A 15,078-nucleotide genomic window follows, 5' to 3' on the forward strand; every position below is an offset into this window, starting at 1 on the left:
GTAAAATTTGGTGACATATTTGGCATTTCTGATCTTATCAATACAGTGATCGATTCTTGGTAATAGAAATGAATCTGTTTTTGTCACAATGTTCACCTTCCTATAATCAGTGCACATATGGAAAGTTTTATCTGGTTTCGGAACAAATATGCATGGTGAACTCCAATCACTTTTATTAGGCTCTATGAAATCATTCTCCAGCAAATACTGAATTTCTTTTTTCAAGTATTCCTGTTTGAGAGGGTTCATCCTGTACAGGTGTTGTTTCACAGATTTGGAATTTACAATTTGAACATCATGGAAAATTTTGTTTGGTCTTGTAGGGGCATCTGGAGATAAGTGCTCTTATTCAAATAATAACTGTTTAAGTTCATTCCTTTCTTGTTGCTGCAAATGTTACAGTTTTTGTTCTAGATCATTCATAATTTCTGAATATCAGTAGAGTCTGATGATATTCCTTCACTTAAATCTTACTGAGTGGGACAGGTACAACTAAATTAATTGCATGTTTAACCTGGCTATCTCTCTCAATATACTCCTTTAACATGTTTATGTGGCAAAGTTGTTTTTGTTTTTGCCTCCCAGGAGTATTTATAATGTAATTTAAATCATTTACTTTTTTTTCAACTTTGTGGGGACCATAATACTTGGCCTGAAGAGGATTTTGTGGTATGGGCGAGAGCCAGAATTCTATCACCAGGCTGAAAGCTCCTTTCCTTCGAGTTTTTATTATCTTAGTTTCATTTCTGACTGAGTAGAGTGCAGATTCCCTCTTGCAACCCCACAAGCCTTTGATAACTTATACTTAAAATTGGAAACATAATCAAGAAGATTAATTTCAGTATCTTCATTAGAAAAAAGTTTCTCTTTCAACAACTTCAATGGTCCATGCACAGTGTGTCCAAAAACCAGTTCAAAGGGACTGAAGTCTAAAGATTCCTGAACTGATTCCATAACAGCAAACAATAGTAAATGAATGCCTTCATCTCAATCTTTATTAAATCATTGTTTTTAAAAGTCTGATGGAATCTTTCTAATGCCCCTTGGCTCTCAGGGTGATAGGCAGAAGATCTGAATTGTTTGATGCAATATATATATATATATATATATATATATATATATATATATATATATATATATATATATATATATATATATATATATTATAAAACAAAGACAGACAAATGTAAAAGAAAGTGTAGAATTTTTCAAACTTTAGATAATAATAATAATATTATTATTATTATTCATTATTTATCTAGGGTGACACAATTAGCTAACAGGCTATTTGTATTATGGTACTGCAATTTAAAAAAAATATACAAAAATAAGGTGTAATTAGTAAAAGTCTATGAGGTTAACATCTATTGCATACAATTAAAAAATAACAAAATACAAATTACACTAGAGTAGCTTACTTTTAGTACAAAGATATATCACAGCTTCCATTACGTAGTCAAAAAATCAGAATTGCTCATTAAAATATCAACAGAAGTATAGATTTTTAAAAGCTGAAGCATGATGCGTTTATTTAATATCATGCTGCAAACTATTCGATAAACATATATCAGCAAAAGGAAAAGATGTCAAACATTTGGTATACATAGCTCACGGTTTATACTCAATTGTGTATGCCTTGTACCAATATTTTTATCAAATTTAAAAACACTAAGATACTTGGGAACTAAATTATTCTTTTCAAAAATCAATATAATCCTTCTATAAAGAGTTTGAAGTTGGACTTGACTTATAAGTGAGCATATGCGGTATTTTGATTGTACTGTCTCGTTCAGGAAGACTTGAAATAAACATTCCTGGTATATGTATAAAATAATCAGTAAAATACTTATCATTCAAAATTATCAAGAGTACCAATGCTATTTGTGTATTTGCAAATGTAGCCTGGTTAAAATTTGTGCCAGAAAAAAAATATGCTGTGATTGCAAACAAATTCAGTTGATACTCTAGCATAATGGTCACCATCTTGAAGGACACTTCTTGGTCAGTAAGGAACTCACATGCTCACTTAAGTTCCTGGTACTGAATTTGTGTCGTCTTGCACATGCAGCATTGGCTGACCATTTCACTGCACCCATGTTGTCGTTCTACATCTTACATTTTTTAGGTCACTAATTACATACAAGAGAAAACAAAACATGAAGCAAATAAAATTTAAATTTAATGATTTATTGTGAGGAGTCTTCAATTTCAATTCTTCTTCTGCATACTGGACAAGCTGCATTCCTCTGAAATAAAGAAAATGTCTTAGACTGAACATCATATTTTCCAGCATGAAACAAAACTGCCATGAATGGGTTAAGGTTACGGTTACAAAGATAAATGAACAAATGCAATGGGTTAGGGTTCAGATAACCCTAACTGCCACATTATCATTACCCCTTGTTCAAGCCATCCAAAAATGTTTGGCAAGTGTAGATCATGAACAGCTTGAGTTATCATGCAGAAATGAAACTGGCAACATACAGATGGATGGACAACATCACAATACACTCCTTCCTTAGTGACTGACACTTAATTAGGGGAGTGGGGGAAAGCTGAGGGAATGAGAAATCCTTTCCAGCCATATTATAATTTTTTTCTGCAACTATTTTGATGAACAGGTATTTTCTACTAGTTGATCAGGAGTATGTTTGTTCTGTCTGTGTAAAAATAAATGCCAGGCTCCTACCACCCCCAAAATTAGATGGTTGTTCCCTTATGGCTGGCATATAAAAAGTTCAAAGAGCCCCCACCCCCCTCTCAACTCAATTATTAGTCTTACCTCCCAGATGTTTTCCAAAATGTCTTCAAATATAGACAAGATAAATGTAATGAGGTTACATACTAATCAGAATGCAGGTTTGCATCTGTTGGTTTAGTGAGGTGCACCTAAGTGAAACTAATGAACAGAGTTTGATTCTTAATCACAACAGACTTTCTACCCCTTTGTTGTAAATTTGGGGGCTTCTTTTACTCTCAGCAGTACTTATCAAGAAACACATAAAATATCTGGTTTATACTTTTTAGGATTCATCATTCCAAAACTAATGCAAATCTTTCCAGAATCTAAGCCAAACAGTCTACATTCTTGCCACATGGAAACTGTTTTGTTATCAAACTGTCTGGAAACATGGCCTGAAAAAGTTAATTAGTATTTCTGAAGATTGATAAGAATTGTAATCTGTTATTCAAGTCCATACTATTTCCAATTTCACAACATCACCATCTGTTATGACAGTTCCTATGTTAAATGATACAAATGGTGATCTCTGATTAGTTTTATAAAGTCCATAATACATAAAACAATTTTTCCCATGCCTGAGACATCAATAACTCTCACATGTGTATTACACCGCTTTCATTTCACCTCTCTTGAAGCACTTCACCCAGTCTTTATAACATGGATCATACTTCCCCTTGACACTGTAATCACAGTGCCCCAGTCTTTATAACATGGATCATACTTCTACTTGACACTGTAATCACAGTGCCCCAGTCTTTATAACATGGATCATACTTCCCCTTGACAATGTAATCACAGTGCCCCAGTCTTTATAAGATGGATCATACTTCCCCCTGACACTGTAATCATACTTCCCCTTGACACTGTCATCAGACAGCCCCATGCTCATTGTTTATTCACTGACTAAGAATTCTTACTTTATTAGCCACATGATAAAATCAATGACTGCTTTTTGGGTGCCTTGTTCTAATACACTTAAAACAGAAACCCCTAATGACTTCATTTCCCCCTTTAATTTCAGTAATTATCTGGTCCAATGGTAACCCTGCACAGAGCAAATCTAAATTTTGTAAAGTTAAATGTAAAGAGTTTATTCATAAACCATACCCCAGTGAAGCTTTCAGACCTATGCAGTTAATAAAGCCATAATCTGGGGATAGATAAACTTCAGTTCATAGAACATGCATTCCTAAGTTATTTTACACCTGTCAATAATTTCCTTCTCTCAATCTCAGTAATTACATAGTATATTTGGACTTGTTAGCTTACAGATTTAAATCTGATTCAAAACTGATTAACATTTAAAAAAGGGTCTCACTTGATTTATCATATGCAAAGATAGATATCACAAGTGCCTAACTGGATGTCTGGCATTTCTGCAAGAGGAGTATACTTCAAAACTCACCCCTGCATCAATGGCAGCATAATGTAGTCAATTTTAGCTGATAGCTCTTCTACAGATGCAGTCAAAATTGTGAATGCTCAAAAACTTCATCAAGTACAAATGCCAATTCAAAATTTCATTGTAAAGTTTGACACTTCCCATTTAAGGCTTTCACAAACCAGATCAAAATGAAGAATGTATTCTATGGAGGCAAACTCTTTCAGCACAGCTGGTTACTATCCATGACTTTACAAACATTGTGCACATAAAATAAAATGATTGGTCATTTTGCAGTTGAAACAAATCCAAACTATCTTAACCTATTTAGAGTTTTTCATTCGTATCATTACCATTATCATTATTACTCACTATCACAAGTATCTTATACAAAATATTTCTCAAATTTCTTACTTACATTTAGCCATTCATCAATACACGTCGTATGGAACATATGCAGACAAGTTAGAGTCCGTATTTCATCTCCATCATTGTATGCACTGAGGCATATATTACACTCTTTACTTTCTCCGGAGTTTGCTTCATTGAATGTGTGTACAGGTAACATTTCAATGTGTGTCTGATCCAATCCTTGCTGTCGTACCTCTCCCAACATTTCTACCAAGTTCCATAACTCCTGAAAACAACACAGACCATATATACTTGCTTATATGTTCAGTCCAGCTGCATACTGCACAGAGCAATATCAGCTGTTGCAAAATGTACTGGGTCTGTGCAGTTTGTTATGAAGTAATCAGTTGAACAAAACAAGATAGACAATGATTATGTCAGACTCTGTGTAGTTTGGACTCAACTTACAAAATTATAAGCAAGTATGTAATTGCAGATACAATACACAGTTGCAGATAATTGTCAATTTACATATAAATTGGAGTCATACTTATTTGATCATGTATAAATTCTACTTAAAGCTAAAATTAACAAAGCCATGATTAAACACACATTAAATATATATTATAAGTGGATCTACTTGAGAGAGAAATTTCAAAGTTTTTAAAACTTTTTTCTAGGAAAGACTTTATATTGTCATTACTGCATGTCTCTTTGTCTGTTTCAATAGATCACTTGAATACTAAATTCCTGTCACCAAATCTTTGAGTGTTCATCTATTTACATGTAGGTCTCGTAATATACCACTGCATTATTCCAAAACCTTCCACAGTTTTGGTATCACATCACACCAAGTTTCCAGTTTTGGAATCACAACAACACTGTTTTGGTAACATACAAAGCCTAGATTCATAAATCCCACATTTAAGTCTATTAAGCCAAAACACTCCTAATGTAAACAATATCCTTCCACCAGTTGTCAAGTCATGTTCGGAAGCTCAAGAATGACCATTTAAAACACAAGGTCACTAACAATTACAAATGTATTAAAGACCCTATCCAACACAAAGCTTTGGCATCTATAATTTAAGATGCTATTTCTTTTTAACATGAACCCAGAAACCACATCTCTAATTGGAGAATAGAATCTTTTACAAGAGTCCCAAGTGCGACTGATATTGCTCAACTAGTACACATTGGTCTAAAAGACAAATGTAATGGTTAAAACTGCTTGCACCCTGGGATAATGTTTCATTGAAATCGGTGTCATCTGTTATAGGACTGTGGAACATGTTCATGTCAGGGCTCAACCTATCAAATTTTGTTGTCTAATATGGTCAGGCTGTTTTGAATATAAGGTTCCTCTATGATAGTTTTAAAATATATATATATATATATATATATATATTAGTAACAACAACCATATATGACAGCAGATAAGTATCATTTGTATATTTTCCATCTGGTTGCTATGAAAGCTACAATGTTGCTAGGGAAGCCACCCCATACACACATGCTAAGGGATATTCCTATCAAAATCATCAAAATAGTTCAGTCATTCTGGAGAAGGTGAAAATATGTTTTCCATATGGTTGCTATGGAAGCCAGTCCTTTACTAGGGGAGCCTTCCTAACCAAATTCTGGCAGCGCATGTCCTACTGAATATTCCTAACAAGTGTGACTAAAACAAGCACAGTCTAAATAGTTTTCCACTTGGTTGATACAGAAACCACATCACTGCTAACTGATCCATGCTGGACAAATTTAATGATCAAAACTGGCTCAGTTATTCAAAAAGAGGTTGAAAATAGGTTTACCACATAGTTGCTATGGATTCCACACTATTACTAGAGGGAAAAGCCTGGGTGTAATTTTGATAGATTACGTGCTATGAAACATTCCTACCATGTTTGACTAAAACTGACCAAGTGGATTTTCACCTTAAAATAGCAACTGTTGATGGATGACAAATGTTTACAATGGATACTGTCCTATATCGTAAGTTAACCTGGCCTTATGGCTTGGTCAGTTAACAAATTAGGCTGGTTTAAGGTTAATCTGGATGGACAGACAGGGAGAGTGACTGAAAGACAAATAGACAAGCTGGACAACTGATTTTATGTCTCGTAAAGGGGGCCATTACAATTGAGATTTAAAAAAATTATGACTTACATTATAGCTGTCTCGGTCAGGCATTTCAAAGGTAGGTCTTCGTGTCCTTAGGAACCTTCTCAATATAAATGGATCTTGCTAAAAGCAACAGAACAAAATTAATTTTTTCAAGTATATTTATTTTATGCCAAGAATATTTTAAGACCGAAAAAAGTGGCAAAACCTTCATCCAGTTTCTATTTCCACAGAATATACATGGTACCAGCTATACTTGGCTTTAAGTCAACTCTGGATGCAAATACCAAAGACCCTGATTTGCCAGCGCAGATCAGGGTTTATGTTGTCCATTCTACTCCTAATAAACCCAGATCTGCTGGCATATCAAGCGATGGCAGATCTGGGTCTGTGCTGTTTGCAGTTGGACTTGAATTACAAGCAAGATAGAACCTAGTTTTTTCCTTTCATGTACGGTACTTGAACTTAAAACAAAACAAAATTTTCAACAAAAATCAAGCCTTGCAAAAATTCTGAGTAGCTAGAAATAAGAAATTTGCAAAGCCTTTAAAATGTAGTCCTGGAAAAGACATCAACATCAATGCAGGCAGGCAGTTACATGTACAAACATGCAGATAAAGTAAGCATTTTTTGACAGGTTGTACAAAGAAATATAGATAAATAAGCATAAAGATAGATATGCATATAATTATTATTCATGTAAAGACAGACAAATCATGGTTTCTAATTACTTATATGTATCTAATACACTTTTCTGTAGGAGATAAGGACCTTTTTTTCTTTCCATAATCCTTTCCTACTCATGATACATAAAGGAAAAGCAATGTTCTCCCCTTCCATATAGATTTTTACTAATAAGTTTAGTCCAACTGAAAAATGCAGAGACCCATATCAATGTGCTGTCAATCTGGGTCTATACAGTTTGTTAGGAGTAATCAATAGAATGTAGATCCTGATCTGTTGGTGCTTTATGTGACTGCAGATATGAGTTAATGCTGTTTGCAACTGAACTCAACTTATAAACAAGTAAAGAGGTATAGCTAAAAAAATACTATGATTTATTTATCTGAGTCCTGATTTCAGTCACAACTAGATTGGTCAACTAATTTTACTCAGACATCACAAAGCATGAAACGATACAGATTTATGAAGCCCCCAAAATGGCTAACAATACTGACAACTTACAGTAATAATGACATACTCTTCTCCCAAATGGCTAACAATACTGACAACTTACAGTAATACTGACATACTCTTCTCCCCAAAGGCTAATAATACTGACAACTTACAGTAATACTGACATACTGTTCTCCCAAATGGCTAACAATACTGACAAATTACAGTAATACTGACATACTGTTCTCCCCAATGGCAAACAACACTGACAACTTAATACTGACATACTGTTCTCCCCAATGGCTAACAATACTGACAACTTACAGTAATACTGACATACTGTTCTCCCAAATGGCTAATAATACTGACAACTTACAGTAATACTGACATACTGTTCTCCCAAACGGCTAACAATACTGACAACTTACAGTAATACTGACATACTGTTCTCCCCAATGGCTAATAATACTGACAACTTAAAGTAATACTGACATACTGTTCTCCCCAATGGCTAACAATACTGACAACTTACAGTAATACTGACATACTCTTCTCCCAAATGGCTAACAATACTGACAACTTACAGTAATACTGACATACTGTTCTCCCCAATGGTTAACAATACTGACAACTTACAGTAATACTGACATACTGTTCTCCCCAAAATGGCTAACAATACCGACAACTTACAGTAATACTGACATATTGTTCTCCCCAATGGTTAACAATACTGACAACTTACAGTAATACTGACATATTCTTCTCCCCAATGACTAATAATACTGACAACTTACAGTAATACTGACATACTGTTCTCCATTCTCAATTTCAAAAACTTCATCAGGATCATAATATGAGGGGTGGACATCAAGGGAAGGATAATCTTCATTAGGAAGTAGGTCAAGACCTGAAAGGTATGACATTAACATTGTTATCTCTGTTTACTGCAAACAATACAATTTTAATGACAAGAACATTTTTACAAGTTTTATGTATAAAAAAACAACTTAAATTTGCAATTATATGCACTAAAGTTAACGACGAAACACATTCCATAAAGAACAGTACACCAAACAGCAAGTGATATGACCATCTTGTGACCTTTACCTTCTGACTTTAAGAACTTCATTTTTGACTTGACTATTGTATCTGCATTGACTATTGACTATTGTATCTGACTATAGTATCTGCATTGTGTGGACCTCATTTAAGTTTCATCAAAATATCTGTAGAAGTTAAAAGGTGACAGCAAGGATATGGCAACAGGACAAACACTTAACATTAATCCTTATTGTGACCTTGACCTTGAGGGCAGGGAGTATGATTAAATATGCAAGAAACTGTCAAGTCAAGATATATACCAGGCCATAATTTCATTAAAATATCTTAAATGTTTTAAAAGTTATATCTGTACATAGAAGACGTCACTGGTGTATATCTTTCCTACCCATGATCATGACCTTGAGGCAGGTGTTTTTTGACTATTGATCTGTCACACTTTCTAGTCTTGATACATGATTGGTTAAGGTTTAATTATAAAATCATCAGTGGTTAAATAGTTATACTTGGAACAAGGATACAAGTCAAGTCAAATTTTCCTTTGCTGTGACCTTCATACTGAGGCAAGGGTTGCAACATGTCATCTTCATTTGACCTATAACTACTTAAAGTTTCATTATAAAACCTGTAGTGGCTCAAAAGTTCTCACTGTACAAGTAGACAAGTCATAGAAAAAACTTTCACTTACCATGACCTTGACCTTGAGGCAGAGGGCCTGGCTATGGTATGTGACACACCATCTTGCCATCATATATATTTGGGCAAAGTTTCATTAAAATATCTTAAACGGTTCTAAAATCCAGACAAAGAAAAATGTCAGAAAATTACATTTTCATTTGCAATGACCTTGACCTTGATGCAGAAGGCATGGCTATGGTACATGTCACAGTCTAATTACAGGGGTTTCAAAAGATGCCTGTAGCTGGCGACGATTGCCTGCCATACATCTGTACAGCCTATTATTCCAGCATATTCAAAATAAGTTAAAGAAGTTTTATAAATCACTGCCATGTTCCATTAGAGCAAATTCATCTAATTAAGATTAACATCTTCTTTCACTTCATACAGACACTTGCTTTTTCTGTTCTTGCATCACTGAAAGCATTTTGCATTCACAAGATTCAATTTAAATCAATGATAACCATAACTGTTCAATCTGCTTCCTATCAATTACAATTGATCAGGATCAGGAGTGTCAATCACATGGTATTAATGAAGCAAGGAAGGCAGACTTAATTTATGGCTAAATAAAATATCAGAAAGTGGTTTGTAACAAACTATCACAGAGTACTACAAATGATACAGTATGAAGAGAAGAGCATGAAACAGAAGACTAATAAGACAGGTTACGGTAGCGTAGCTGACACAATGATACCAGTGATGACTGACATGTCCAACATTATGCATAGTCAGATCTAAAATATAACAAGCACAATATATCCATTTAACAAAACATGAATACTACACACATGCTGTGACATATATAACACATTTTTTGACAGGAGAAGTGAATCTGTATATTATTTAGAATATTTTAGCACATATACAGCAAGCAGCCTTACAGTGTCTCCTGCTCAAGGCTCTGACACCACATCTTCTTAAAATGATTATTTTATTAGCATTGATTGTGGTTATGCATTATTATCAATCTCAATTTTGCTTATTTTCCTCATTATTCTGTCACCTGGCAATTGGCATTTTCCCATGGTTCTTTTGCAACACAGTTTTATACAAATATTTTATCAGTTAAGCAAATAAGAGGTATTTAAATCTGTATTGATGAACCACAGTCATATTAATATCACTGAACAAAATACATTACTTTTTACTTAGGATGACAGGTTTCAATAATTAAGCTTTTGGTACAGATACATAAGTTTTTGGGGATGGCAGGTTTTACTGTACTTAGATTCTCAGTGCTTAGTGTCTTTACTGTACCAAGCTTTTTGGTAGGTTTTACTGTACTGAGGTATTCAGTGCTTAGTGGCTTTACTGTACCATGCTTTTCTGTAGGTTTTACTATACTTAGATTCTCAGTGCTGAGTGGTTTTATTGTATCATGCTTTTTGGTACGTTTTACTGTACTGTGGTTTTCAGTGCTTAGTGGCTTTACTGTACCAAGGTTATTAATAGGTTTTACTGTACTGAGATTTTTTGTGCTGAGAGGTTTTACTGTAGTGAGACTTTTTTGTGCTGAGAGGTTTTACTGTACTGAGATTTTTTTGTGCTGAGAGGTTTTACTGTACTGAGAATTTTTTGTGCTGAGAGGTTTTACTGAACTCTTCTCCTTCTGAATACCTGTTCTCCAGTTTTGCCATTGATAACGGTGTTGATGTTCCCAGTGTCTTGCCTCCAACTGCCTCCTCTGTTCTTCACGTCGCCTCCTTTCCTCTTGATAAGTCTGGGTCAATGGGATTATGACATTGGGGTCAATTTGTGCAGACTGTCCAGGGATCCTTTCAACTCTCTCTACTGGAACTGGTTCAAACCTGTGGGGCACAGGTCTGTCCCTAATTGTGGCCCTTCCACTACTTTGTCTCACACTTTGAAAGTCTGAATCAAATGGTATTCTAGAGTCAGCAACATTGGCACCAGCTACAACACCTCTTTGCTGCATTACATCTTGAGGATTCCCTTGGGGAACATTGGCACCAGCACCTCTTTGTTGCATTACACCTTGCAAATTTCCCTGGGAAGTTTCATGACTGTGGAGTGTATGCCCACTATTATTTTCATGGAGTGAAATCATATCTTCAGGGCTCTGGTCCATATTCCTCTGAAACATGACAAAATATATTTGTACAATACTTAGGTTGTTGTTGTTGTTGTTATAGGGTTTAACGCCATTTTTCAGCACAAGATAGGCTATACATGGTGGCCAGTATTAATGGTGGAGGAAGAACCGGGAAAACCCCGGAAAGAACCACCGACCCACAAGAAGCTACCGGCAAGCTTTCTCACATATCCACATTTGCCGAGCCTTGGACTTGAACCTACGCAGACAGAGGTGAGATGGCAGTGATCCGTGACGGACAGCGCTTTAGACCTCTCGGCCACTCGGGGCCCCACAATACTTAAGTACCATGAAACCTGTCTCATTGGACACGTCTATGCAAAAGACACATGGATCCCATATCTTTTAAAAATTTCTGATCAGTTTAACATCTACATAAAAGATTCAAGTCCAAGAAGGACAACTGTAGTCCCCTGAGTGTCCTGTATAGGCAGGTTACAGTGCATATGTTCATCCTCTATGAAAATCTCACTACAATCTTTACAAGCATCATCAATGACTATATAAAGAGAGAGAGAGAGAGAGAAAGAAAAACAAAAATCTCCTTTTAAATGTTTGCATGTGTAAATCCAAGGATGCAAGTGATGACACATCAATTCAACCATCCACCCATCTACTCATCCAATTACGGCCAGTACTCCAGCCAGATAGAAACAGACTGATGTTCCCCACCTCTGATCTCGTGTTTCTCGGTTTATGGAAAAAGTAGTTTTCCATCAATGCCTCAATCATTATACAACATCGAAAGTTACCCCCTTTACATATAAATAATATCAACCATAATACATACATATAATGTTACATATTAACCATATACATCTATCAATATTAATCCTAAACTATCCATTGGTATTAGCAACTAACTTGCTTCCATGTCAACTCAACTCCTGGTAATCATGCTGGGACCTTGTATGCCTTAACCATTATACATCCATCAAATGATACAAACATACATGATAGTACTATCCTGTCCATTCATCTTGGTAGCTGACTAACTTTGTCTTCTGTACTTTTACTGCAGCTCTTTATTATGCCCTAACCATTTATCCAAGAGATACACACATAAATGTTATTACTAACCTGTCCATCGCTGTTGGCAGCAGTCTCTCTTCTGTGTCTTCCCAGATGCCTGTTGCTGTGCTGTTGTCTTTGTTGCCTTCTCTGAGGATTCAGACTGATCATCTCCTCGGCCCTTGGGCCAAAGAACTCTGTTCTCCTAGAGCCATATCTAGGTGGACTTAACATCTGACGTTGGCTATTGTCCAGATGTCTAGCGAAAACTTCATCTTCCATCAAAATTTCATGATTGAGCTGGCGCTGTAATTCCAGTGCATACTCAAGGTCTCTCTGTTGCTCTTCATCAAAACTAATACTGTTAGTTCTTGAGTCTGTTGATGGACAGGATGTCTGTCTGCAAACTAAGGGTCTTTGTCTTTCCTGGTTCCTATGCAATGACTCATAACTCAGGCTTCGACTTAGAGCTTCTTGAACTGGAACACTTATCTCCCCTGAAACGTCATTTGCCCAATAAGACGAGTGTGCATCAAGAATTTCTGGAGTCTCATTTATACTCTGATGAGATAAAAAAGAATTTGCTGTGTGTACTGGGAGTGTCACCTCTGCTGATGGAATGATCTCCCTTGTTTTCTCATTCTGAGGAAACACTGAACTATTCTCTAAGCTATCTTGGTGTCCAGTAGAACTGGCATCTTCTGAAGCATGAGTCTGAGGGAAACTACTTTCATCAGGTCCTCCAAACAGGTCATGATCAGAATGTGATGGTTCATTGTGATTAACTGGGAAAAGTGTCTCTCTGTGATGTGTGTTAAAAGCCTCAACTTTGACATCTCTGAACTCATTAGCATTAAGTCCATATGTTATAGAGCCCTCGCTTCTGCCATTCCTTGGAACCTCAGCATTGCTCTCAAATGGGACGGCCATACTTCTTTCAATGTCTCCAACTAAAATTCTATTGGCTCCTTGTTGAAAATATATTCCTGAATGTTCAGGTGAAGAGAAAATATAATTTTCATGCTGTGGATAGTTGTCATTTATTTCCTGTAATTGTACTGGATGACCTGGTATAGTTCTTTGACTTGCATAACTACACACATTTACTCCATTCGTGTGAACATGTTCACTTTCATTTCTTGGGTGATGCTGAGAATGACTGCCTTCCATCCTGATATTTCTGATATCATCACGTAGTCTGTAAACCACAGAAACACCAGGTACGTCTGGATGAAGATCTCTTAAATCTAATAAACTTTTTGGATCTGTCGATACATGCTGATGATCAGACTGGTTTTTAGTTCTATTCATTTGCTGAATATAGTCTTCATTAAGCATAGAAAGTTTAAAATCCTCATTCAACTCTTTCACTCTTGTTTCTGTTTCATATGACGTTGACACAGCATTATCTGATGTAATAGACAGGTCCAAATGTAAGTCACTGGTTGTATTAGTCATAATGTCTAAGGAAGCAACCTCCAATATTTCATTACTTTTATCTGAAAAAAAAATATTTTTCATCTCCTGTTGATTCTGATCATCTATTGAAAGATCCAGTCTCTGTAATTCTTTATTAGTTCTCCCTTTATCAAAATCCCTTGATGCATCCTCATGCGTGGTGTTCTCCTTTGTCATGTTATCACAGGCATTACAATCTGAAAAGTTTAAACACATAAAAAAGTTAAAACGAAAAGAATACATTTAAAAAAAACTACTTGGTGAAAATCTCTGGACAAAATTAGGCATTGCTCTTTTCAACTGAAGTTTCTTTTCATGTCTGTTTGAAATAAATTATGCATTTCTAATAAAGTCTTTAAACAAATTTCTACCTCACATTAGTAAACATTTCACAACAAATACAAAGGGAGTCAACCCTACATAATGTTGACACCTTCTATAGCATACCAGTATATGTTACACTTACAAGAATATTAACTAGTTTGGAAATAAACTAAAACTTGTGTGATTGCTAAATTTAGCAAACTGACTATAACAAGGATCTCTCAAAGGGACTCACACTCTACTGTCTTTGAAGAATTTCCATGAATACAAGATAAGAACATTTATTCATTTTACCTGCTGTGTGATGAAACCATATCATATTCTTCAGCCATAACAAGATTTTCAAATCTGCTGCTGTGGTGCACATACTGGATGTCAGATTGGCACCAATTTCGGACTAAAATAACTATGAAGACATCATTGGAAGTATTTTTGGGAAATCCCATTGTCAATATGATCATCCATTCTAGGGGAAGAATAACAAGATGATATTCAAGACAGCAAGTGTGGCAGCCTTATTGGATGCATGATTGGCACCATCATTTCAGACCAGCCAGGTATCACAAGAAGTCTACAGGTGAAAACCACATGTTAATATGACCATCTCAATTAAACATTATAAGTCTTAAAACCCCATGTTGATATGACCATTTGTTCTGCCATAATGATTCTCAAGATGACCACTGTAGTGGCCATATCGGATGTTATTGTTGT

The 15,078-nt window shown here is 35.5% G+C and overlaps 1 protein-coding gene across 2 annotated transcripts in view; it reads right to left on the reverse strand.

The window, feature by feature from the left end:
* Positions 1 to 2,166: 2,166 nt before the first annotated feature.
* Positions 2,167 to 15,078, reverse strand: part of LOC149777654 (uncharacterized) — a 29,539-nt gene continuing 16,627 nt past the window's right edge. For both annotated transcript variants that reach the window (XM_089938714.1, XM_089938715.1), the window contains 6 exons: positions 12,652 to 14,237; positions 11,076 to 11,553; positions 8,513 to 8,625; positions 6,648 to 6,725; positions 4,543 to 4,761; positions 2,167 to 2,246 (listed from right to left, as the gene is read on the reverse strand). In XM_089938714.1, coding sequence (XP_089794840.1) covers positions 2,187 to 2,246; positions 4,543 to 4,761; positions 6,648 to 6,725; positions 8,513 to 8,625; positions 11,076 to 11,553; positions 12,652 to 14,237 — 2,534 coding nt within the window. In that variant the 3' untranslated portion in view covers positions 2,167 to 2,186. The remainder of the gene's footprint in view (positions 2,247 to 4,542; positions 4,762 to 6,647; positions 6,726 to 8,512; positions 8,626 to 11,075; positions 11,554 to 12,651; positions 14,238 to 15,078) is intronic.

This window comes from Sinohyriopsis cumingii, chromosome 17 (assembly GCF_028554795.1).
Source record: "Sinohyriopsis cumingii isolate HCF-2022 chromosome 17, ASM2855479v2, whole genome shotgun sequence".
Taxonomy (NCBI): Eukaryota; Metazoa; Mollusca; class Bivalvia; order Unionida; family Unionidae; genus Sinohyriopsis; species Sinohyriopsis cumingii.